The sequence below is a fragment of the Stenella coeruleoalba genome, assembly GCF_951394435.1.
Source record: "Stenella coeruleoalba genome assembly, chromosome: 11".
Taxonomy (NCBI): Eukaryota; Metazoa; Chordata; class Mammalia; order Artiodactyla; family Delphinidae; genus Stenella; species Stenella coeruleoalba.
In genome coordinates, this window is record NC_137157.1 from 95,049,075 (window position 1) to 95,074,883 (window position 25,809).

Below are 25,809 nucleotides of genomic sequence, written 5' to 3' on the forward strand. Positions count from 1 at the left end.
CTCTTAGAACAATAAAATTTACAATCCGGACTTCACTGAATCACTTTTTGCACTTGAGGCTCTGGACCCGAGTCCCCTATAACACACCCCTCCTCCACCCACCCAGAGCACCCCGACAAACCCGGGGTCTCTGACAGCTTCCGAGGCATTCTCAGCCTTATTCAAATTGCTTTCCTGGACAAAGAATGTAGTAAGCCTGCCTTCCAGCCAACAGCCCCCTGCCCTTTGGTCTTTCTCTCCGGAGGCTCTTACCTTAGATACAATGGGGCCCAGGTGGGGGGATGGGGTAAATTCGTCTCAGGCTTTCATGCAAAGACTCCCATCAGCAAAGAACAAAACTTCCCATACCTGCAGTTTAGAGAGCTGCAGGCAAACCAAAGTATTTGGTGTCCTTGACTGTCCCCATTTACCAAACAGTGCTGACTGAGAGCCAGGAAATCAAGTTTCCCCCTTTTAAATTTATTTTCCCCATTTTATTGAGATGTAATTGACATACAATGTTGTATTAGTTCAAGGTGTACAAAGTAATAATTTTATATATATATATATATATATATATATATATATATTGCAAAATCATCACCACAATCAGTTTAGTTAACATCCATCACCTCACATTCTCACATTCCTTTTTTTTTTTTTTCTTTTTTGGCCATGCTGTGCGGCGTGAGGGATCTTTGTTCCTGGACCAGGGATGGAGCCCATGCCCCCTGCAGTGGAAGCACGGAGTCTTAACCACTGGACCTCCAGGGAAGTCCCTCACATTCCCTTTTTAAAAAAAATCAAAAAAAAAAAAAAATCATATTCTATTTCTAATGAGACAGAGGCTATCTGCCTGAGGCACAATGTATTCCACCCCTCCAGAATGATGGTCTGAGAAGACAAAGAAAAGATTACATAGAATTTCATCCCCTTGTGTGGACCTGGCAATACTCCTGAGCTTGCAAGGTGGCATCTTTGAATTATGAGCAAAAATCAGCTTACGTGGGAGCAAAGCCCGCAGGTGGAGACCAGAGCAGCAGAGTGCATGGGAGGATTAGCCAAGAACTGTATCTTAGGAAAATATATAATTGGAATTTGCTAAGGGTTTACTTTTTGGGATAGGAGATTGGGAAAAAAGAAAAAAAAAATCTTAGAATTCCTGAATGTTGAATTTGGGAATGGGGAGGAAAATTGAGAACCATAGATTGTTATACTTCTGCTCATAAATATGTTAGTGCTGGAACCCAATATTAAAAACTGTTCCTCTGGAAAACAAACCAAAAAAAATAAAAGACGACGACGAGAATGAGGATGGAGTGGGGTTGAAGGGACTGACAGGATTGCCAGGCCAGAGAAAGAAAAGCTAATTTAAAAAAGCGCCAACATATATACACTACCAAACGTAAAATCGATAGCTAGTGGGAGGCAGCCGCATAGCACAGGGAGATCAGCTCGGTGCTTTGTGACCGCCTGGAGGGGTGGGATAGGGAGGGTGGGAGGGAGGGAGACGCAAGAGGGAAGAGATGTGGGAACATATGTATATGTATAACTGATTCACTTTGTTATAAAGCAGAAACTAACACACCATTGTAAAGCAATTATACTCCAATAAAGCTGTAAAAAAAAGAAAGAAAGAAAGAAAGAAAGAGCCAGAGGGGAAAAAAGACAAGAAGATGACTGCTTGGGAAGGAGGAATAGACAGGAGGGCGAACACTGGTTCTAAAATGAACCTATCACATTTGTTCTGGCAAGTCCGTTACAGGAATATCACCTGCCTAGAGAACGTTCTTTTTTCTCCCTGTTTTCAATTGGGTTCGTTTACAGGTCAATAAATTTTATTATTTTATATCTAGGAGTCCAGTAATGTCCCAGGTAAAATAAGAAGGTGGTGCTTTCATTCTATCACACAATGTTAGATTTCACGTTCTCTAGATTAAAATAAAAATCACAACAAAAAGGTAATTTCAAATTTAGAGGTCATGGATATAGGATCCTGAAAGAATTTCTATTAACAGCCATGTTTGTAGATCACTGATGTGTCAAATGAGTATTTAACACTTCACTTTCCTTGATTCTTACAACACAGAGAAGGTACTTTTGCCCCTATTTATAGATGAGGAAACTGAGACTTATTAAAGTGGCTGAGCCAAGATTCTATCCAGTAATATGTGTATAAAAACAAATTTAAAATCCTCCATAGTAATGGTTTATGTATAATGACTAACCCGGCACCCAAGGTCCTAGGTCCGCAGGTTCTTTCCTCTGGCTTTTGTCTTGCTGAAAAGGCTTGCTTTTCTGAAAGCTAAAAAAAACAAGAAAGAACTTAGGTGGGAGTTGAAAACAAGTACTATTTTTTAACATCAACTGATGCCTTAACATTCAGTATGTATTTTATTGTGACCTTAGAGTGAACCAAAGAGGAAAAGGGCGCTTGTTGAAGTTTCTGCATAACTAGCCTGATTTTGAGACCCCAAGGGGTCTCAAGTCAAGGGCATTAATTGTCCTAGTGGGAATTTCAACCACCTTAGCTGGGCCTCAGGAACTGGAAGTGCATCTCTGATTTTAAAAGGTGGAAACAGGGTGAACCGAGAAGTACTTCACTGCTGGGTTTATTTTGTTTCCAGGTTCCGAGGTCCCAGTTTTCCAGTTCCCCACCCAGTCTAGGCTACTCAGCAGCTCTCTTTTGCATTACAATGGCCTTGGTGAGGCTGGCAGACAGGATTAACTCGGAATTCGCAAGGGTGTGTGTGGGCGTGGGGCTGCCAGGAGGGGCGGGTCGAAGTATGGCTGAGCCTTACTTATAAGTCTAGAGCCTCCACAAATTTTTTTGTCATTTTCCTACACTGGGCTGGTAGGCTTCTGTTATCACACAGGTGACTTCCCTTCATCCCATGTTTTTAATACTTTTACACCTGGACATCTTCACCTTTCTCTAAGCTCTTCTACCTAGATTCTTAAGCCTGGACTTTTCCTACCATCTATCTAGCTCTTTGGTTTTCTCCCTCTCCTTCAATTCAACAACATGAGTGTGGACCCAGCTTGTCCCCAAAGCCTCCGTGGCCCCGAAGCATCCAATTCTAGGGAATCTTCACCAGTGCCTGAGATTTATGGGCCTGAAGAAAATTATGTGTCCTTGCAAATGTCATCTGCTGAGACCCACGACATGGAGACTGGTAAGAAAATACTGAACCCTTGAGAGGCTAAGTTCCTTCAGGGAAAGGGAAAGAAGGAAAGAGGCTAAGGGTTATCTGTTTCCCTCTTGAGCCCATCAATATAAGCAGGTGTCATTATCTATTCATCCTCTCGACACCTCTTTTTCAACGGTAACTTGATGGGGTCATGCCCTTTCCCCAATGTTCCGGGCGATAAGAGCTGTGGACGGAGAGACGCGGGATACGGGACTCAGCCATTCAACTGTACGCGGTGTATTTGAGAGCTTACGTGTGTAGGCACTGTGGAAACGCAAACGTGATGCGATAAACTGATGTGTAAATCTTAACGTCTATGGAACGCACCTTTTGGAAATGTTTTACCTCTACTACAGTAGCGGTTGGCTCTTCCCCTAACCTCTGGATGTGAGGACATTATTGGGCAGCTGAGTTTGTAGGCACCTGCGCTATGCTCAAGTCTCCTAAATCCCGAGGAAGTGTTCACCCCATTTTACGGTGGATGATTCCAAAAGGTTTAATATACCGACAAAGTGGCGAGAGCTCAGATTTGAAATCCAGTGTGGCTTTGAATTCTATACTCTTAATATTTAGGCTTCTAATTGGTGATTTTGGGTGTGAGAGGTGCTCGGGATATTGTAAGGCCGGCACAAACTTTTTTGGAAATCAGTTTGGCAGTAGTTGTTACAAATGAAAACTGTAACAGTTTTCATTAGACCAACCTTTACCCAGGCATGCTATTTTTAACATTTATGGCATAAAATAGCTTAAAATCTGTTTACATTTATGATTACTACCATAGAAGTAAGTTGTGGAGAAAGGAATAAGTAAACAAAATAACTTATATTTGAGTGCTGGATTTTAATGTTACCCTGTTTTTCCAAATTTTGTGTTAATGTCCTTTTATAATTTCAAATGTTGAAAATACAGCTACAGCGCTGGATTGTGAGACAAATAGCTCGGGAATGAGCAATGGACATGTCCTCCTAGCAAGCCAAGTGCAAGTCTGTATAGATAATTTTTTTTTTTGCGGTACGCGGGCCTCTCACTGTCGTGGCCTCTCCCGTTGCGGAGCACAGGCTTCCGGACGCGCAGGCTCAGCGGCCATGGCTCACAGGCCTAGCCGCTCCGCGGCATGCGGGATCTTCCCGGACCGGGGCACGAACCCGAGTCCCCTACATCGGCAGGAGGACTCTCAACCACTGCGCCACCAGGGAAGCCCTGTATAGATAATTTTTAAGACATGCTCCATTTCTAGTCATTAGCTGAGGACTTTCCTTCTTAGATCTACTTATGAAATTGTGAAGTCTTTTGCCTTTTAAAGCCTGTCCATTTATTCCACGACTAGGGTAGAATTGGAGTTAAGCACTGGGTATACGTCTGTGCAAATAAATCTAAGTAATACAGGAAATAAATTTTTAGTTACAAAGTCAATAATATATGCCAGGCCCTGTGCTAGACCATTTTTTATGTTACCTCATTTTGTTTTTAAATTTTTTATTTGTTACCTCATTTTAATCAGTGAAAGAGACTCCGTGAGATATACTGTACAACACGGGGAATATGACCAGTATTTTATAATAACTATAAATGAAGTATAACCTTAAAAAATTGTAAATCACTATATTGTACACCTGTATTTATATAATGTACAGCAACTATACTTCAGTCAAAAAACCACCAAAACAACCTACGATTAGCTTAGTCCAACTGCGAAAACAAACAAAAAAACCATGAGGGAGGAATAATTTTGGAGATGAAATCACAGAGTCTGGGTTGAAACAGGAGCTTTATCAGAATTCACATTTCCCGATAGTCCTGGTATTAAGACCGGGCAGCAAACTTCATGTTATAGGGTCCCCAGAACCCGGATCATCTGTTAAAATTAAGTACGTGGGAGTTCCCTGGTGGTCTAGTGGTTAGGATTCATCGCTTTCACTGCCGTGGCCCATGTTCAATCCCTGGTCAGGGAACTGAGATTTCCCCCAAGCCACGCGGCTCCACCAAAACAAAAAAATTAAGGAGGTGATGATTAAGGTACATAAAGGAAGTTGCGGAAGGACACAAAGGTGGGAGTCAAATGATGATTCTGACCTTTGAGAACAGCCAGGGTGTGGGCTCCTGAGCTTTGACTGGCAGAAAGAAGAGGTTTGAGTCCCCCTCCGCTTCCCAGCAATACATATTAGCCATGTCCCTGACATGCAAAATGGCATTTGTGCAAAGGTTAGCAAAGTGTTCAGGATTGCTTAAAAATAAAGTTATTACTTATTATCTAGCCCTGAGGACTTTAACAGTGCTTTGAAAACAATAAACGTTCAATATTTGAAGTTTTAGAGAAAAGTGTCATTTTGTTCCCAACAGTCTCTCCTCTTCCTTCCTTCTCCATGGATGTGCTTATTCAGGACAGTCCTGATTCTTCCACAAGCCCCAGAGTAAAACTACTGGCCACGGCTGCAGACAAGAGCACAGAGAAGAAGGAAGAGAAGGTCCTGGTCAAGAAGCAGAAGACCAGAACCGTGTTCTCTCAGACGCAGCTGTGTGTGCTCAATGACAGATTTCAGAGGCAGAAATACCTCAGCCTCCAGCAAATGCAAGAACTTTCCAACATCTTGAACCTTAGCTACAAACAGGTATGGTTGTTTTCTTGTTTGATACAACAAGAAATAAGAAACAAGGTTAATTTCTATGTACTCTGTTTATGCATCCCTACAAACAAGCTAACTTTTTTTTTTTTTTTTTTTTTGCGGTACACGGGCCTCACTGCTGTGGCCTCTCCCACTGCGGAGCACAGGCTCCGGACGTGCAGGCTCAGCGGCCATGGCTCACGGGCCCAGCCGCTCCGCAGCATGTGGGATCTTCCCAGACCTGGGCACGAACCCGTGTCCCCTGCATTGGCAAGCAGACTCTCAACCACTGCGCCACCAGGGAACCCCACAAGTTAACTTTTAATATGAAAATGGAACTTTTTGTAATGTGTTTTGTGGCAATGTGTCAATTTTTTTTGGCATTCTTTTCTTTATATTCTTTTCCATTACGGTTTATCACAGGATATTGAGTATAGTTCCCTGTGCTATACAGTAGGACCTTGCTTATCCATCCTACATGGAACAGTTTACATCTGCTAATCCCAAACTCCCAGTGCATCCCTCCCCCAATGTGTTATAATTTATTTAACCACTTCCCTTGTTGCACAAACCAGAATTGTGAAAATGTTTCCAATTTTCCTTAAAAAAAGGAAGAATATATCCCCCTATCTTCCGAGTTAGAAGAGTCCCTAGGCAACACTTGTTCTTATTAAAATTAAAATTGTATGTTTTGTTTTTATCTGCTAATCATTTTTCATATATTTACTGGCCATTTTATTCAGTTACTGGCGCCATACTTGGAAAGTCCTATTCCATGATCTTATTTTATATATATATTCTTCTACCTCTCTGATCTCATTTTCTAACTCAGAGTTTACAAAACCATCTGCAAAGTTTAGTTTATTCTGTGCTGCAGCATAATTTGATATTTTCTAAACAGCTGTCCTCCTCGTGGTATGTTTCATAATTCCTGAATTAAAATACCATTATCACATTAAGTGTAAATGTGCTTATATGGAGGTGGGCTTTTCATTGCAAACCAATTACCTTTAACTGTGACTAATGGCGTGGGTAGACATTTAAATGTGAACTTCCTAGTTAGTAGCAGACTTGTGGTATGTTCTGTTCTATCTGGTTAGGTTTATTAAACATAAAGTAGCCCACTGACTTGAGGGGCTTGAAATTCACTCTCAGATTGAAGGTTTAAGAAAGGACTCTAGAAGTTAAAATTTTGTTCTGAGTTTGAGATAGTTGTAGCTATCGGAAAAAGCAAACAAAAAAAACTTAATATTCTTTGATCCCAGTACATCCTGCATTACTAGTATTTTGTGTTTTCCTGTTACCTTTTCCCTGCAGGTTAAGACCTGGTTCCAGAACCAGAGAATGAAATGTAAGAGGTGGCAGAAAAACAACTGGCCCAGGAATAGCAACATTGTGACTCAGGTAACAGGAAACTTATTTTTCTGCTCTTTCCTAACAAGGACTTTTTAGATAGATTTGTATCCATTGCTGAAGCATGCAATCCCAACTTCAGACAATTCTGATTTTCCTTGTACCTTTTCAATTAATCCATCCTTCTCTTTCAAAAGGGCCCAGCAACTACAGAATACCCGGGCTTCTATTCGTACCACCAAGGATGCTTGGTGAACTCTTCCGGAAACCTGCCCATGTGGGGTAACCAGACCTGGAATAACCCAACTTGGAGCAACCAGAGCTGGAACAGTCAGTCCTGGAACAACCAGAGCTGGAACAGTCAGACCTGGTGCCCCCAAGCCTGGAATAACCAGACCTGGAACAATCAATTCAACAACTATGTTGAGGAATTCCTGCAGCCCCAGATCCAGTACCAGCAAAGTTCTCCTGTCAGTGATCTGGAGGCCACCTTGGAAACTGCCGGGGAAGGCTATAACATAATACAGCAAACTGCTAAGTATTTCAATTCCCAACAGCAAATCATGGATTTATTCCCAAATTACTCTCTGAACATACAGCCTGAAGATTTGTAACGATGGCTGTATTATTCAATCTCAATTTGAGCCGTGACTGTATTACTTCCCTAGAATTTTTCTTTTACAATTACGTCTCTCTGCCTTGATAAGCTGCTTTTCATTGTGCCTTTTGTGTCAATTTGGGGGTGTATGATTGGTGTCTAATCAAAGAGGTTTCAGAAGCATTGGCTTCTACGGACAACATGATAAAAGATGACTGGCGGCTACAGATAACTAGGTTATAATACTGTTTTTCGGATATCTTTAGGATCTAGAACCTAACCTCAAGAATAGGGAGCAAAAGTACAAAGATGTGTGAAGAAGGATTATTCGTATTTTCTGGGATGGGGAGGCTTTACTTGTTAAGAACCTCAGTTGTTAAGGTGAAGGGTTAAGCTACAATGTGCTTCACTGATTTCCTCTACCCCTTTTTCCTTATTTTACTTACAACCACTAATTTTTTCCACCACTCTAGTATTTGTAGAAAGATGTTTTGATTTGTCCACATCATAATACTACCAGTTGGCTGGTTCATTTATAAGTACAAATAAATAAAAAAACTACCCATTTTACATTTAGTTGTCTCTCCCCTGATTTCACCCAGTGATTCAATGAGTAAAAATCTGACTAAACATGGGAATAGTTTTTGATACGGGGGGAAGAAGTTAATCTAGACATCTGGGAGACTACTATCTTAGGAGTAAAGGAAAGGTAACCAAATATACAATACTAGATGACTAATTAAACCCGAACAAACTTATTTCCTCCTCGTGTGTGTAATGTTGAAACAAAATTTGTGGTTGTTTGCAGTTAAAGGAGAGTGCCACATCTGGAAGATCGGGAGCAAAGACGTGATAAACAAGAGTTCTTAGGTTTGTAAAGAGGCTAAATGAAGGGCAGCCAGGGGCGAGGCAAATAATGTAAGGTAGAGGGAGCTGAGGGAGGAGGGGGAAAGGTGGACGAATTAGAATCTCCCCCTGTAACTCACATATGAAAGGTTCTGTGACTGCTCTTCTGCCAGAAAAAGCTATGTTGAAATAGGTTTTCTTTTCTTTTTCCTCTTTTTGGCTGCGCCAGGTCTTAGTTGCAGAACGTGGGATCTTCGTTGCAGCATTTGGACTCTTACTTGCAGCAGGCGGGCTCCTTAGTTGTGGCATGCTTGCAAGAGATCTAGTTCCCCAACCAGGGATCAAACCCTGGGCCCCCTGCAGTGGAAGTGCTGTGTCTTACCCACTGGACCACCAGGGAAGTCCCCAAATAAGCTTATTTTTAAATGACAGCTTTGACTTCTTTTAATTTTTTTTTTTTTTTTTTTTTTGCGGTACACGGGCCTCTCACTGTTGTGGCCTCTCCCGCTGCGGAGCACAGGCTCCGGACGCGAAGCTCAGCGGCTATGGCTCACGGGCCCAGCCGCTCCGCGGCATGCAGGATCTTCCTGGACCGGGGCACGAACCTGTGTCCCCTGCATCGGCAGGCAGACTCTCAACCACTGCGCCACCAGGGAAGCCCGACAGCTTTTATTTTTTAGGACACTGTTTAAATGCGTAGACCAGCTACACAGCACAGGTTTTGTTTTGTGTTCTTGTTTTTTTTTTGGTGGGGGGGGCCTGTGGGATCTTAGTTCCCTGACCAGGGTTTGTACCTGCGCCCCCTGCAGTGGAAGCGTGGAGTCTTTACCACTGGACCGCCAGGGAAGTCCCCCCAAAGCACAACTTAATGCATTGTTTTAATGTATCAATCTACTAATGTTTTACATTAAAAAAAATCATAGATCAATATATAAGTAAATTCTAAGGCTGATTTGGAATATAATTTTATCTTTTTTTCAGGTAAACTGTGTTCTCTCCTTAGAAGGAACTATGCCTGATACTAACCCTTTTTTTAAATGTCCCTTTCCCATCCTGGCTGGCCCCAAGTTGATCTGATTGGAAGCCCTTTAATTCCTCACTCTGCCTTCTTGTTCCATGGAAATCTCCAACTTGCTGCAGCAGCAGAGATACTGAGAATAACCAGAGAGGTTTTCTTAGTCATTTCCCTCGTGGCTTCCCCCGGTTTTCCAATGTTGCTCTATAATACTGTCAGACCCAATGAGTTTAGACATTTGACTAAAGAGGAAGTCAGGGATAATTAATTTCTGCCAAGACCTAAGTTCACACAGTATTCATTTTGACTGGCAGATATTTTTGCCAAGCATCGTGTTAACTGAACAGAGAATGGAAACAGAAAGCATTGATTGTGCTACATGAAATCACTGTCAGCTCTTTTTTTTTTTTTTTCCGGTACGTGGGCCTCTCACTGTTGTGGCCTCTCCCGTTGCGGAGCACAGGCTCCGGACGCTCAGGCTCAGCGGCCATGGCTCACGGGCCCAGCCGATCCGCGGCATGTGGGATCTTCCCAGACCGGGGTATGAACCTGTGTCCCCTGCATCGGCAGGCGGACTCTCAATGACTGCGCCATCGGGGAAGCCCAGAGAGATGGATTTTTGATGTTCATCATTTTATTTGCTTTTGGAAATTAGCCATTTACAGAAATGCCATTCATCTATTGTTTCTTTCTTTTTTTAAGATTTTTCTTTAATGTGGACCATTTTTAAAGTCTTTATTGAATTTGTTACAATATTGCTTCTGTTTTATGTTTTGGTGTTTTGGCCCCGAGGCATGTGGGATCCTTAGCTCCCTGACCAGGGACTGAACCCGCACCCCCTGCATTGATTGGAAGGCAAAGTCTTAAACCACTGGACTGTCAGGGAAGTCCCTCATCTATTGTTTCTTATCCCCAGTAGGTATTAAAGGTAAAAATCCTAAGGCGGCAGGATAGTAAAATCCACAACCACCTAGGAACCAAAGAAAGTTTTTATTTTTTTAATATATATTTGTTTATTTTTGGCTGCGTTGGGTGTTCGTTGCTGCGTGCAGGCTTTCTAGCTGTGGCGAGCGGGGGCTACTCTTAGTTGCAGTGTGCGGGCTTCTCATTGCGGTGGCTTCTCTTGTTGCAGAGCACGGGCTCTAGGCGCACGGGCTTCAGTAGTTGTGGTTCGCGGGTTCTAGAGCATGGGCTCAGTAGTTGTGGCGCATGGGCCTAGCATGTGGGATCTTCCCAGACCAGGGCTCAAACCCGGGTCCCCTGCATTGGCAGGTGGATTCTTAACCACTGGGCCACAGGGAAGTCCCCCAAAGGAAGTCTTTAAAAAGTCTTTTTTTAAAAGACTGGATATTTTGATTGCAAAACTAAAAGAATCTTACTATTAAAAACTAATTTAAGCAACAGAGAAATACATAATGAAGTGAATCTAGTAAACATTAGCAATTTAGTATATTCCTACAGGTGTTTTTAGTATATGTAACATGGGTGGTTTTTACAGGTCAATTTTAATGGGCTGTTAATACATTGTAACAGGATTATACCATACATTCCTCTTCTGAAAGCCTTTTTTTTTTCCCACTTGGCATTACACTTTTCAGCCTCTTTGCATGTCAAAATTTAGAGATCTATCTGAGATACTTTAGATGAATGTTAAAACCTGACAACTACATTCAAGCACATTAAGATTCCCTATTTTCCTCATTAAATGTTTTAGCCGAGGTTGAAATAGTTTCTTCCTTCAATATTCTCTATCAAAGCATTTCTGATAACAGAAAGAGTGAAATTCAGGTAAGCATGTATCTTTCCCCACCAATGAATTTAACTGCTGTATTGACTCATGCTAACTGCTGTATAATATTACACATAATTTCTGTTTTGATTATTTGCCATTACAAATTATGTTGCTGTTAACGATAGCAATTTAAAGTCTTTCAGTTATCCTTGCTTTTGGTCATGGGATTACCAAGTATATAAGTATAATAGAAGGGAATAAGGTGAAAAAGGAAATTATAAAGTCACCTGCCAGCCTCTCTCATCCTTCCACATCCCTTTTGAAAATCTTGCTCTCTTCATCCTCCTAAAGGAGGTGGATGTTACTTCCAATGTCATATTTACTTTATTATATTTTAGCTTTTAAAATTCACGTTGTCTTGATTTTCAGCTTGCGTCTCCATTTCAGTTTGTGACTGAAGAAAAGAGGCACGCTAGGTTGAATTTGCCTGGGTCTTCTGAATTCCACAGTCTGGATTCAAAGCCCAGAAGTGGGAGGAGTATAGACTTTGCTTAGTGAATTTCAAGCACCCAGTTCTCGGGGTAAAGGACAAATTTCATCCTGTTCTGAATAATCCTACTATTCAGAAAACTTGGTGTCTACAGGGAAAAAAACACCATGACTTTGAGACCCAAAGGTAAAGGCAGACAACTGCGAGACGAGGCAGGAAAGAGGGGGAGGGCCCTTAGTAAATACTGCATGCCTCCCGGGGCCCAGTGAGCTTTGCCTCAAGTGGGAGATAAAGGGAATTTGTTAGATAAAGAAGCAGTTGGGACCGACAAAAGCTTCTGGCACAGGAAGTTAGTTCGACCGAAATGTAGGCATTTGAATAGATTCCTCTGTGTGAGGTTGAAGTGAAACCAGATTGAAAAGCAGCAGCTGGTGGCGAGCTTCTCCTTAAGGGCTTCCCAGTTCCTGGGTGGTTGATGTCTACCCTGTGGTCCTGGGAGAGAGTGTCCTTGAGAATTTTAAAAGGTTAAATGCCTGGGAAATTAATGCAAAGTAGCTCTACCTCCAAGTATTAACTGCGAAGCAAGCTACTGAACAGAAAACCTCACAGATCAAATTGAGATGCTAGAATCCTATTAAATGAATTAAACTCACATGGCACAAAGCACGGGGCAGGAGATGGGTCAGTCTAATGCACTTGGGGTCTCAAGAGGGACAGAAAGTGTAGCAATGTTCGTGAGACCCATCTCTCGGATGCATGATGTGACAATGACTGAGGATGGAGGACGAGAATTTGAGATTGAATTAAGGCCACGGTTTTGCAGAAATGTAGCTGGACAGTCAGGCAGGCTTGCTCTGTCTAGGACATTGAAGGCGGCAGGTACTCCTGGCCACAAACATAGTTCTCCTTAGCTTGATGAGCAGCCGTGGAGTTTATTTTCACAACTTAGGCAGAATACAAGTGGAGTTGGAATGGGTGTCACCAATGGATGGCCAGTTTAAGAGCTATGGATGTTGGGTGCCTCTAGGACATAAGGATATTTAGTGATGGAATAAATAAGAGTATTGGGTTCCTCTTGCTCCTCCCATTCTGTTCTGTTCTGTGCACATGTACATCTAAATCTCATGTCTTATTTAGCTATAGTTAATGTGCCATATAGGTTACGTAAATTTCATTTGTTTTCCATAGTCAGAGTGAATATCCTCAGACAATACAGTAAATGCGCTTTACACCGATTTACACCCATTAGCCACACAATTCCTGTCCTTCTGCAACTCTTCCCTAATTCTTAGTTAGCCTCCCCCAGATCCTAGATATCATTTCTTAGGTCTCTTATCCGTCCTCAGCCACTAAAACCAACAATCCATTCCCCAAACTGAAAGGTTTTGTGGATTCCTTCAGTGCTGTCTGATGAACCATTAAACACAAGTGCGCCAATTCCCACAGATTGCCTGATCAATTTCTATCTCGTTAAGTCAATAAAAATGGTTCCTTTTATCTACTGAGACTCTACCCTCTACAGATAAAAATCCCTTAAGTATCTGCTATATCAGCCTTTGTCAGGATAAGAGAAAGATGATTTATTATTCTTAATTCCATGGATGGCTCTTTGCCTTTCCTTACGCTGTTTGCATCTTCCAAAAGAATTGTAAAAAAAATCGAGTTTCAGGGGCTTCCCTGGTGGCGCAGTGGTTGAGAGTCCGCTTGCCGATACAGGGGACACGGGTTCGTGCACCGGTCCGGGAAGATCCCACATGCCGCGGAGCGGCTGGGCCCGTGAGTCATGGCTGCTGAGCCTGCGCGTCCGGAGCCTGTGCTCCGCAACGGGAGAGGCCACAGCAGTGAGAGGCCCACGTACAGCAAAAAAAAAAAAAAAAAAAATCGAGTTCAACTTGGAGGAAAATACTTATAAAATTATTTTACATTTATACAGGCCTCTTTTATGTAGGAAAATAGTTAAAAATTTTATTTCATATGATCCTTAAGCTACCCTCTGAAGCTAACTACCTTTTTTTTTTTTCAGGGAAAAGAAAGTAGAGTTTATTGGTGGGCATGGGTAGGGAGGGGGCAGCGCCAAGGCTCTCACGAGTGTAGGGCCCGCCATTTGTCCAGGGGGCCACGATTAGGGATGTACTTGACCCCACAGCCATCTGGAATGAGCCGCTTTTCTGCCACCATGTTTTCAAGTTCATCTGCATTAAACTTAGTAAAAACCCACTTCTTGGAGGTGTGGATCTTCTGGCGGCCAGAGAACTTGAACTTGTAAGTACCATTTATATATAAAAAAACTGAACTTCCCTGGCAGTCCAGTGGTTAAGACTCTGCACTTCCAGTGCAGGGGCACAGGTTCCATCCCTGGTCCGGGAACTAAGATCCTGCCATGCAGCAGGGGCAAAAAAAAAAAAAAAAGGAAAAAAACTGACATTCTGGAAACTTAAGTAACATCCAGTGTTGTATTAGATATTATCTTAGAGGACTCCAGCTAACGTTTATAGCAACTATGTGCCCGGTACTGTGATAACTACTTAAATTTCATTCTCTCATTTAGTTTTCGTAAAACAAGATGAGATATTCATTTTTTAAAAACTTTTTATGGCATGTGATTTTTAAAAATATATTTTATTTACTTATTTTTGGCTGCGTTGGGTCTTTGCTGCTGCGCACGGGTTTTCTCTAGTTGCGGCGAGCGGGGGCTACTCTTCGTTGCGGTGCGCGGGCTTCTCATTACAGTGGCTTCTCCTGTTGCGGAGCACGGGCTCTAGGCGCGCGGGCTCAGTAGTTGTGGCGCACAGGCTTAGTTGCTCTGAGGCATGCTGGATCTTCCTGGACCAGGGCTCGAACCCGTGTCCCCTGCATTGGCAGGCGAATTCTTTTTTTTTTTTTTTTTGCGGTACGCGCGGGCCTTTCACTGTTGTGGCCTCTCCCGTTGCGGAGCACAGGCTCCGGACACGCAGGCTCAGCAGCCATGACTCACGGGCCCAGCCGCTCCGCGGCATGTGGGATCTTCCTGGACCGGGGCACGAACCCGTGTCCCCTGCATTGGCAGGCGGACTCTCAACCACTGCGCCACCAGGGAAACCCGGCAGGCGAATTCTTAACCAGTGTGCCACCAGGGAAACCCAATAATCCACATTTTTAACAAGTACCCTAGATAATATTCAAGCACAGTAAAATCAGAGAATCAGAGTCTCCTGAAAAGAATTTGAATTCATTTTTACAACAAAAAAATCCTACCGGAGGAGGTTCCAGGCTGGTGAACATATGGAGGTGCTGGGAGGGTGATGTTCCTGGAGAGGGCATGGAAGCTCCACACCTCTCCCCCATACCTGGCCCTGTACATCTCTTCCATCGGGCTGTCCCCGAGTTATATTCTTTGTAATAAACCAGTGATCAAGGTCACAATAAGTACATGGCTACAGCTCCTTCAGGAGGTGCACATATGCTAAACCAGGCATCTTCATTTTTACATAAACCTGAGAAAATCTGGAAAATAGAATTTAAAAAAAACCACTTTTGGGAAAATCATAATTATTTTAGCCAAAAGGAGGTAAATATAAAATAAATTGGATCAGTTTAGGTATGAAAAAAATCCTACTGGATTTCTGTAGCTAATTTTGCAAACTTTTACACTAGTTTGGCTCATCTTTTACAGTCATTCCTTTTTCAATGCTCAAGTTGTATTGTCTTAGGACAATGAAAGTTCCTTCAGGTTAGTTGTCCATGTACTTTTGTTGGGAGAACACTGGTCATATCGTTCCTTGTTGGAGGGACAGCTGGCTGTTCTGGCCCATTTTATACATTCCCCTGGAATTGGCCATTTCTCCAAGGAGCCTTGTTACTTTTACTGAGGAATGATATTCAGAGACCAAAATTCTCATCACTGATGTTGCCTATGGTTACTCTGGTTCCCAAGAGAGCTGCTGCTGCTGTTACTGGCTTTACATGCAGACAATTAAAAAGCCAGAAAAATTTCAGAAGCCTTTCAGCAGACTTTCCCTCACATATTACCCAGAATTGATATAAGCCCATGATTAAACTAACAATTTGACCAGACAAATGAGATCAGCATACTTGATTTACATCAAATAAGATTCACCTCCTGATAAAAAGACAATGGCCTTTACAAAGGAAACAAAAGCAAAAATAAACAAATGGGACCCAATTAAACTTAAAACGCTTTTTGCACAGCTTTTTCTGATGACTGTTGATTTTCAACAAAAGGAAAAGACAACCTACTGACTGGCATAAAACATTTGCAACTTATTTGACCAATAAGGAGTTAATGTCCAAAATACATAACAGCTCATACAACTCAATATCAAAAAAAAACCCAACCCAATTAAAAAATGGGCAGAAGACCTGAACATTTTTCCAAAGAAGGCATACAGATGGGGACTTCCCTGGTGGTCCAGTGGTTAAGAATCTGCCTTCCAGTGCAGGGGACGTGGGATCTGGTTGGGGAACTAAGACCCCCCCATGCCACGGGGCAACTAAGCCTGCGCACTGCAACTGGAGAGAAGCCCACACACCACAGCTAAGACCCGAAGCAGCCAAAAATAAATAATTTTTTTTTGAAAGAAGGCATCCAGATGGCCAACAGACACATTGAAAAGATGCTCAGCATCACTAATCATCAGAGAAACGCAAATCAAAACCACAATGAGAGGGCTTCCCTGGTGGCGCAGTGGTTGAGAGTCCGCCTGCTGATGCAGGGGACACGGGTTCGTGCCCCAGTCCGGGAAGATCCCATATGCCGCGGAGCGTCTGGGCCCGTGAGCCATGGTGGCTGAGCCTGCGCGTCCGGAGCCTGCGCGTCCGGAGCCTGTGCTCGGCAATGGGACAGGCCACAACAGTGAGAGGCCCGCATACCGCAAAAAAAAAACAAAACAAAAACAAAACCACAATGAGATATCATGTCACACCTGTCAGAATGGCTACCATCAAAAAGATCACAAATAGGGACTTCCCTGGTGGTGCAGTGGTTAAGAATTCGCCTGTCAGTGCAGGATCCCACATGCCACAGAGCAACTAAGCCCGTGTGCCACAACTACTGAGCCTGCGCTCTAGACCCCGCGAGCCACAACTACTGAAGCCTGTGCGCCTAGAGCCCGTGCTCCTCCACAACAAGAGAAGCCACCGCAATGAGAAGCATGTGCACAACAACAAAGAGTAGCCTCCGCTCGCTGCAACTAGAGAAAGCCCGCGTGCAGCAACGAAGTCCCAATGCAGCCAAAAATAAATAACTAAAAATAAATAAATTTATAAAAGAAAAAAGACCACAAATAACAAATGTTGGTGAGGACGTGGAGAAAAGGGAACCCTCCTACACTGTTGATGGGAATGTAAATTGGTGCAGCTGCTATGGAGAACAGTATGGAGGTTCCTAAAAAAACTAAAAATATAACTGCCATAAGATCCATCAATTCCACAGCTGGTATATATCTGAAGAAAATAAAAACACTAATTCACAAAGACATATGCACCCCAATGTTCACAGCAGCATTAGTTACAATAGCCAGGATACGGAAACAAACAAAGGATCCATCAACAGATGAATGGATAAAGAAGATGTGGGGTGTGTGTGTGTGTGTGTGTGTGTGTGTGTGTGTGTGTGTAAGAATACTACTCAGCCATTAAAAAAGATAAAATTTTGCCATTTGGGACAACATATATGGACCTGGAGGGTATCATGTTTAGTGAAATAAGTCAGACAGAGAAAGACAAATACTGTATATTATCCTTTATATGTGGAATCTAAAAAATAAAACAAATGAATATAACAAAACAGACTCACAGATATAGAGAACAAAGTAGTGGTTACCACTGGGGAGAGGGAAGTGGGGAGGAGGAAGATAGGGATAGGGGATTAAGAAGTACAAACTACTATTTATTGATATAAAATAAATAAGGAGACTTCCCTGGCGGTTCAGTGGTTAGGGGTCCACCCTTCCACTGTGGGGGTCACAGGTTGGATCCTTGGCCTGGGAGCTAAGATCCCACAAGCCGTACAGCATGGCCAGGAAAAAAAAATAAAGCTACAAGGATATATTGCACAGCACGTGGGATATAGCCAATATTTTCTAGTAATTATAAATGGAGTATAATATTTAAAAATTGTGAATCACTTTGTTGTACACTTGAAACTTATATAATATTGTAAATCAACTATACCTCAATTTAAAAAAAGTCAGTGGCATCTAGGACAAGTTAAACCAATAGGGTATGAGTAGAAAACGAACAGTTTCTGCTACATAGTAATGAGTGTAGAGCTGCTGCAGATACACAGTTGTAAGGTTAATTTTACAAGGTAGAGTGCCCATGAATACTACCAAATATATAAGGAAACTGCATATTTGACTGAGTTCACTTTAATATTAAGTTTAAAAAGCAAGCCAAAAAATCATATGAATAATTTATTCTATTTGGATTTAAAAATACATGCCACAGTATATGAAAAAAAAGTTCTTGTAGGTTACAAGTATATACCCAGAGTTTGCATTTCAGATGAGTGGATAAATGATGAATTATTTAGGACATAGAAATAATAATTGCTTTTTAGCTTGGGTGGTGGAAAACTGATAGAGTCCTGCTTCATTGTTTGGGTCACCTATATTTTAGATTTGGTGCACCACCCCAAGAAACAGTAGTAGGGATATGTTTTTAAGTTAATAATAAAAACTCTATATTAAAGAATTTCAATTAATTTACTAATAAAGGAATTTCTTATGACTTGATTTTTAAAACTTTCATAATTCAGACATCTGTTTTGAAATTTGAAAAGAAAAATCCACGTTTATTGCACAATGTTAAAAAAAAAGAAATTCTGAAGGATGTATAGTTTTTTTTTTTAATGCAATTTCTTCCATCATGTCTGTCTATTACCCCTCTCCAGCTCTCATGCATAAGTAACTTTAGAATTTGGTGTATATTGTAACTACAGATCTCTCTACATAAATGTGTGTGTGTGTTAGTAATTTCATATATTCTATCTCAATTGCTGAGACATTGATTATATTCAGATTATGAAACCAGTTCACAAAGGAAAAAAACTTGGAATGTAATATCAGCTATTATGTATTGTGTAAAAATGTTTCACTTTATCAACTGGCTTATCCCAGGGGACAGCAAGTATTTGATATCAAGACCAAAATAAATTTAAAATGCATTAAGGTTTGCTGTGAGGATTTAATTAGGTAATCATCTGATATGTTTTTTTTTCTAGCTCATAGAATATATGCAACAAATGTCAGTTATGTGCATGGAAATATAAAGTATGAATACCCTTGAGCATTTCTAGGAATTTATGTAAGGCATTATTCAGACAACCACACAACGATACTCACTGCAGCATTGCTGGTAATAGATAGAAAAAAAAAATGTTTACGTTTAAATGTCCACCAGTAGGACTTTGCTTAAACATGTCCTGATATAGCCAAATACTGCAGTATTTATGCAGCCACACACACACAAAAAAAAGGATGAGGCAGATTAAATGCATGGGGAAAAATTTCCATTGCTTATTAAGGTAAAAAGGCAAGTTATTTTACAAGTTAAGGTGATTCTATTTATGTAATATACAGACATAAATAAAATGTGGTAAAGATAGATATATACCAAAAAGCAGTGTTTATCTTTAGGAAGGAAAATTTTGAGGGAATTTTCACTTTCTATTACCGGAATCTTTTTAGAGCATCTATTATCACATAAAAATAATAAATATTTCTATTTGGGAAGAATAAGAGTAGCATCTATGGAAATAAATAATTACCAGTCAGTAAAAGTAACCTTTTTGAAATATGAAAATAGATCATGTATTTGTCTTATTACCTTTAGGGAAGGCTAGAATCCTGGAACTCTGGGTTCTGAACCACAGATTAGACAAGTCTGCTTTGGGCAAAGCCACCAAAGGCGGCATGAAGCTCACTTGGCGGGTCACACCTCTTCCCAGCGCTCTGGGCTCACCAATTTCCTGTTTTAGAACCTTGGGGAAGTTTCCTTCTCCTCACCATACCTTCCAGGACAAGGGAATGGTTGCCTAGGCATGTTCAATTAATTGCGTGTAGTTCAGATGGAAATCCACGTACAATGGTAATTAGATGTACATAGATATGCCTGATAAATGACACTTGTTTGACAAGTGACTCATAGTGGTTCTGACCCCAAGTAGTGAAGGAAACACGCAAACGTTTTGGGCAGAGTGTGATTAGGTATTGTGATGAAGGTACAAATAAATGGCTGAGGACAAGCAGAAAAGAGATCTGCTGTTATGGGCTTTTAACTGAAAGCATTACCCATCTCATTCATATTGATTCCGTGCATCAGCAGGAAGATGGGGAGGGAGGGGGGGGGAGGGCATCAAAAAAGAAGCATGAGAAAAAATACAAACCCCAATATTCTATTCCAAAACGTACAGGGAGAACATGACCAAACCCACGTAATGATTAATGCCATAAATTCACTCATGTGTTGAACGAATATTTATTAAACATTGCTATTTGTTATAGACGCTGTTCTCTTTTTTTAATTAATTTTTTAAATTGAGGTACAACTGACATATAACATATTAGTTTCAGGTGTACAACAGAACGATTGGATATTTGTATTATCGGGGAGTGGGAAATTTCCCCCTCTGCCCCTTGGGTTCTTGTGGCCAGACTAATAATAAAATTGACACAAGAAATATTAACAGGAGAAAAAGAAACATTTTAATTCATGTGCCTGGAGGTTTCACGGAAATAGGACCTAACAAGTGGCCAAAGCAGCCAGCTTTTCTACTTTTTAGACAAAGAAACAATAAATTTGTGAGGAATTGATATGATAAAGAAACCTAAGTTTGGGGTGCTCAGTTAGTGAGGAATCTAAATGGAGTTTAGACTTGAGGAAGTAAAGCAAAGAAGTAACAGGCTTCTTGGCCTGAATTCCCTATCTCTGGCAATAAGGGTGGGGAGCGAACCTTTCAAAGGAGAGATTTATTTCCCGCTTTCAGAGAGAAAGAGCGGAGGGTCAGAGTGTCCCTCTTGCATTGGTCATGTCTTAAGCAACTTTAATTCAAAATAATGAACATGCCATTGGGGAATATTTGGGGATGGCCTGCCCTGAGCCCCAACAGTGTATACTGCAAAATGATCACCGCAATGAGTCTAGTTACCATCCATCCCCATACGTAGGTACAAATTTTTTTCTTATAATGATAACTTTTAAGGTCTACTCTCTTAGACCAATGTTCTAAGCGCCAGAGATACAGCCGTGAAACAACCAGAAAAAAACACCTAAAAAATATTAGAACCAGGAAACTGTAGCAATTCTAAGCATTCACTATGTGTTTGCGACTGTATTTTATACTATCTCCAAGATTACAATTTCAAATAATTTGACTCATTTTCATTCAACATCACACATCATATCCAGAATGTTTTTATAGTGAGAAAATATTAACACTTTTGGTAAGACTTTGTTACGTGAAGGAAGGTTATAAATTGTATAAAGCAGTTATTGATTATAGCATCCATTTCAAGATGGCCTAAACAAGTTGGTACAAGGTAACCATAGTTCATAAAAGGAAATTGCCCATGTGCAAAATCCACTCAAATATTTGTCAAGAATAAAGGCTGGGGCTTCCCTGGTGGCGCAGTGGTTGAGAGTCCACCTGTCGATGCAGTGGACACGGGTTCGTGCCCCGGTCCGGGAAGATCCCACATGCCGCGGAGCGGCTGCGCCCGTGAGCCATGGCCGCTGAGCCTGTGCTACACAACGGGAGAGGCCACAACAGTGAGAGGCCCGCGTACCGCCAAAAAAAAAAAAAAAAAAAATCATTTCATTATCCTATCTTTTTTTTTTTTTTTTGACTGCACGGCGCAGCTTGCAGGATCTTAGCTCCCCGGCCAGGGATTGAAACTGGGCCCTGGGCAGTGAAAGTGCGGAGTCCTAATCACTGGACCACCAGGGAATTCCCTATCACTCTCTTTCAATACTATTTTTTTTTGCGGTACGCAGGCCTCTCACTGTTGTGGCCTCTCCCGTTGCGGAGCACAGGCTCCGGACGCACAGGCTCTAGCGGCCACGGCCCAGGGGCCCAGCCGCTCCGCAGCATGTGGGATCCTCCCGGACCGGGGCACGAACCCGTGTCCCCTGCATCGGCAGGCGGACTCTCAACCACTGCGCCACCAGGGAAGCCCAATACTACTTTTCTTGAAGTATATTTTATCTGATATCCTCCCATTCTATTTTGAACCTATGCCAATCCAATTTTCAACGACATCAGTCCACCAAAACTGTTCCTCTCGAGATCACTAACAATCTCCATATTGCTAAACCCAATGGCAATTCTCAGTCCTTATCTTACTAGGCTGTAAGGAAGAACTCAGCCTTTCCATAATAAAAATAACTTTAAGTCACGTATTAAGATAAAAATTAATAAAAAAGATGCTTACTGTCTAACTCCCTTGGAAAAACATCATATAATATCTTTATAGTTTTTCAATATTATACTCTTCTTTGTTCTTCTAAAGTGTTATTCCGGGACTTCCCTGGTGGTGTAGTGGTTAGGACTCTGAGCTCTCACTGCCGAGGGCCCAGCTTCAATCCCTGGTCAAGGAACTAGGATTCCATAAGTCTCATGGAGTGACCAAAAATAAATAAAGTTTTGTTCCTTTTGTTTTCAAATGTATATTTGACCTCTTTTATAATATGTGTTATCAGTACCTCTTTTACATGTATGTTATCAGTAGACCTTTCCAATAACCTTTTTGGAGTTTACTAATTTATGATAAGGTCTACCTTTTCCTTACTTGCTAAACATTAAATGTCTCATCTTCCACACTGATGAAGCCCCTCTTTTTCCACCTACTATTGCCTAATGATAGGTGTGCCTCACCTTGGAGTGGGTCTTTGGTGTATTCATGTATATAAAGGAGAGCCTATAATTTTCATTGAAAAGCTGGGGTGCTGGTACCTAGGTCCTATCTGTTAAGCATTTTACTTACTTCCTATACTACAGTTCTCATAAGTGACAGTGTTTTACTTCTACTAGAAAATTGGCACATTCCTGGACGAATCTAGAGCAACACAGCTCCTGAGACCAGTGGAGGTGGGCTTCCAAGATCTGAGCTAGTGTGTATATGGCATAATCCCTTGGTGCCCTACTTCCTTCAGGTGCCAAGAAAACTCCATTTTTCTGAGCTGTTTTCAGAAAGATACTGGTGTTTTCGGGTCAGGATAATAAACTGACCCTGTCTGTCTGTTTACCCATCTCCATGTAGCTTCTTTGTTACTGCTTCTTACTTGGACCCCAGATTTCAGTCTACTATTTTTGGACCTAGACTACATCTACTTTGTATCAATATGGCTTATCCCAAGGGTCAGGACGGGAGCCCACTCCTACTTAGTTCATTGTAAACTATTATGTTTTTCTTTCTGCAAATTTGGAATTGGTATACCAAAAAAAACTTTGGTGTTTTCCTTTTTTTCTTGGTTTATTCTGGCAAATTTTCCAACATTAATGTAAAGCTCTAATTAAATTTCAACCACCCTCAGGGCTCTGATGAGGTAGAATGGAAACTATGACACTAAGCAAGGATGTAGTAATTTAGAAACAAAATGTGCTTTGAGTCATTATATGCTTCTAATTATCACGAGTATCCTGTAAACTGCAAGTTAATGAATTGTGGAGCGCAACCCACAGGAAATCCTCCTTGAGCCCAGGAAGATTCCAGCAGTTCACCTTTAACACCTAGAGGGCACATTGTAGTCTTATTTTCAAGGACTCACTTCCAAGCTCTTTTTCAGAATAAGCACAGGCTATTTTCTTGTCTGTCTTCTCTAACGGAAAATGGCCCCAAATGATTGGTAAACCCCTGCAGAGCAGGGCATTGCATGCCACTGTTTACCCAGGATCATGCTTAGTGCTCAATAGAAAAACATGCATAGACATCTGTGATAAGGAAAAGAATGAAAAGAAATAGAAATGAAGAGAAAAAGAAAGACAAAGGCAAGAAAGCAGTCTAATAAGTGGCAGGGGGTCTTAGCAAGAATGAACCTCCCAGTCAGAAACAGACACATCTTACCTACACAGATAAGAGGTGAATGTTTGGGTCCAGGGAGTCAGGATCCTTCTGGGAGTGCAAGCAAATTTTTGAGTTTGTGCATGTATGTTTTTCTCAGTAGAGTCAAAAACTTTTATCAGATTCTCAAAAAGTTCGACTAATACAGAATATAAGCTGTATTCAGAATCAGCTGTTACCAACCCCTGACCCTTCCCCTCCCCATCCCACCTCTATGACTGCAGTGATGATTTCACAGGTGTATACATCATAGATGTATAAATTACTGAATTGTACACTTTATGCACAGTTTGTGGTATGTCAATTAAACCTCAATACAGCTGTTTTTGGTTTTTTTTTTCACTAATTTATTTATTTATTTATTTTGGCTGCGTTGGGTCTTTGTTGCTGTGTGTGGGCTTTCTCTAGTTGCAGCAAGCGGGGACTAATCTTTGTTGTGGTGCGCAGGCTTCTCATTGTGGTGGCTTCTCTTGTTGCAGAGTACGGGCTCTAGGCACACGGGCTTCAGTAGTTGTGGCACGTGGGCTCAGTAGTTGTGGCGCACGGGCTTAGTTGCTCCGTAGCATGTGGGATCTTCCCAGACCACGGCCTGAACCCGTGTCCCCTGCATTGGCAGGCAGATTCTTAACCACTGAACCAACAGGGAAGCCCTACAGCTGTTTTTTTAAAACTCACTAATAGGCAGACAAACAAGCCACTTTAAAAATGGGCAAAATATTTGAACAGGCACTTCACCAAAGAAGACACTCAGATGGCAAATAAACACACGAAAAGTTGATCAACATCACTGGTCATTAGAAATCTGAAAATTAAAGTTACAATGAGATTCACTACACATCTCAGGGATGTCTTTTGGCTAAAATAAATAAGATTGGTCATATCACATGTTGGTGCGGAAGTGGAGCAACTAGAATGTTCATACAATACCGCTAGGATGTAAAATGGTTCAACCACTTTAGAAAACACGTTGGCCATATTTCATATCTCAACTCGTGATGATCAGTCAGGATTGGGAGCCAATCCTGGGCTGCGTTTAGAAAGATGATAGGACCTAAGATTGAAAGACTTAAATTCTAACTCAACTCTCTTGCCTTTTATGGTAATGTTGGGCAGCTGCCTGAACCCCTCTGAACCTCAGTTGCCCCAACAGTAACATCAAATTAATAATAACTGCCCTTTCCATTTCAGGGTTTGGGGGAAAGTAGATATGCAACTGTCTTGTAAACTAGAGGCAGCCATACAACTGTTATTATTTATTATTAATAATAAATAATAATAATAATTATTATTAATAAATAATAAATAATGCAGCAGTGGGCAGTGACCCAAAAAGGCAGAATTAAGTATGTTTCCATTAAGAAATGAAGGAGTTACCTGGTCACTTAGTTCTAAAGGAAACTGCTGAAAGTAAATTTCTTGGGACTTTTCTTTCCCATTCCTTGCAATTATTTTTTTTAATTTTTATTAGAGTATAGTTGATTTACAATGTTGTGTTAGTTTCAAGTGTACAGCAAAGTGAATCAGTTATACATATATCCACTCTTTTTTTTGGCTGCGTTGGGTCTTCATTGCTGAGAGCGGGCTTTCTCTAGTTCTGGTGAGCGGGGGTTACTCTCGGTTGTGGTGCACGGGCTTCTTATTTCAGTGGCTTCTCTTGTTGCAGAGCATGGGCTCTAGGTGCGAGGGCTTCAGTAGTTGCAGCAGGTGGGCTCAGTAGTTGTGGTGCAGGGGCTTAGTTGTTCCGTGGCATGTGGGATCTTCCAGGACCAGGGATTGAACCTGTGTCCCCTGCATTGGCAGGAGGATTCTTTTTTTTTTCTTTTTAATATAGTTAGGCAAATCCATTTTTTTAAAAATAAATTTATTTATTTATTTTTGGCTGCGTTGGGTCTTCGTTGCTGCACGTGGGCTTTCTCTAGTTGTGGCAAGCAGGGGCTACTCTT

General features: G+C 41.5%; 2 protein-coding genes across 3 annotated transcripts in view; one reads left to right on the top strand and one right to left on the bottom strand.

Annotated features, from left to right (window-relative positions):
* LOC307194977 (growth/differentiation factor 3-like) overlaps positions 1-25,809 on the bottom strand; it is a 171,765-nt gene that overhangs the window by 138,021 nt on the left and 7,935 nt on the right. Inside the window, exon 2 of the transcript XR_013830681.1 lies at positions 2,208-2,284. The gene's annotated coding sequence lies outside the window, so the exon portion shown is untranslated. The remainder of the gene's footprint in view (positions 1-2,207; positions 2,285-25,809) is intronic.
* Positions 3,005-7,938, top strand: NANOG (Nanog homeobox; the record flags this gene model as incomplete). 2 transcript variants are annotated; one of them, XM_079938179.1, is made up of 4 exons in its annotated part: positions 3,005-3,155; positions 5,511-5,779; positions 7,091-7,177; positions 7,324-7,938. In XM_079938179.1, 4 exons carry the CDS (start codon positions 3,005-3,007, stop codon positions 7,738-7,740), a joined length of 924 nt encoding a protein of 307 aa, XP_079794305.1. In that variant the 3' UTR covers positions 7,741-7,938. The 2 variants fall into 2 exon arrangements, with proteins under 2 accessions (XP_079794305.1, XP_079794306.1); XM_079938180.1 differs by having other exon boundaries at positions 7,369-7,938.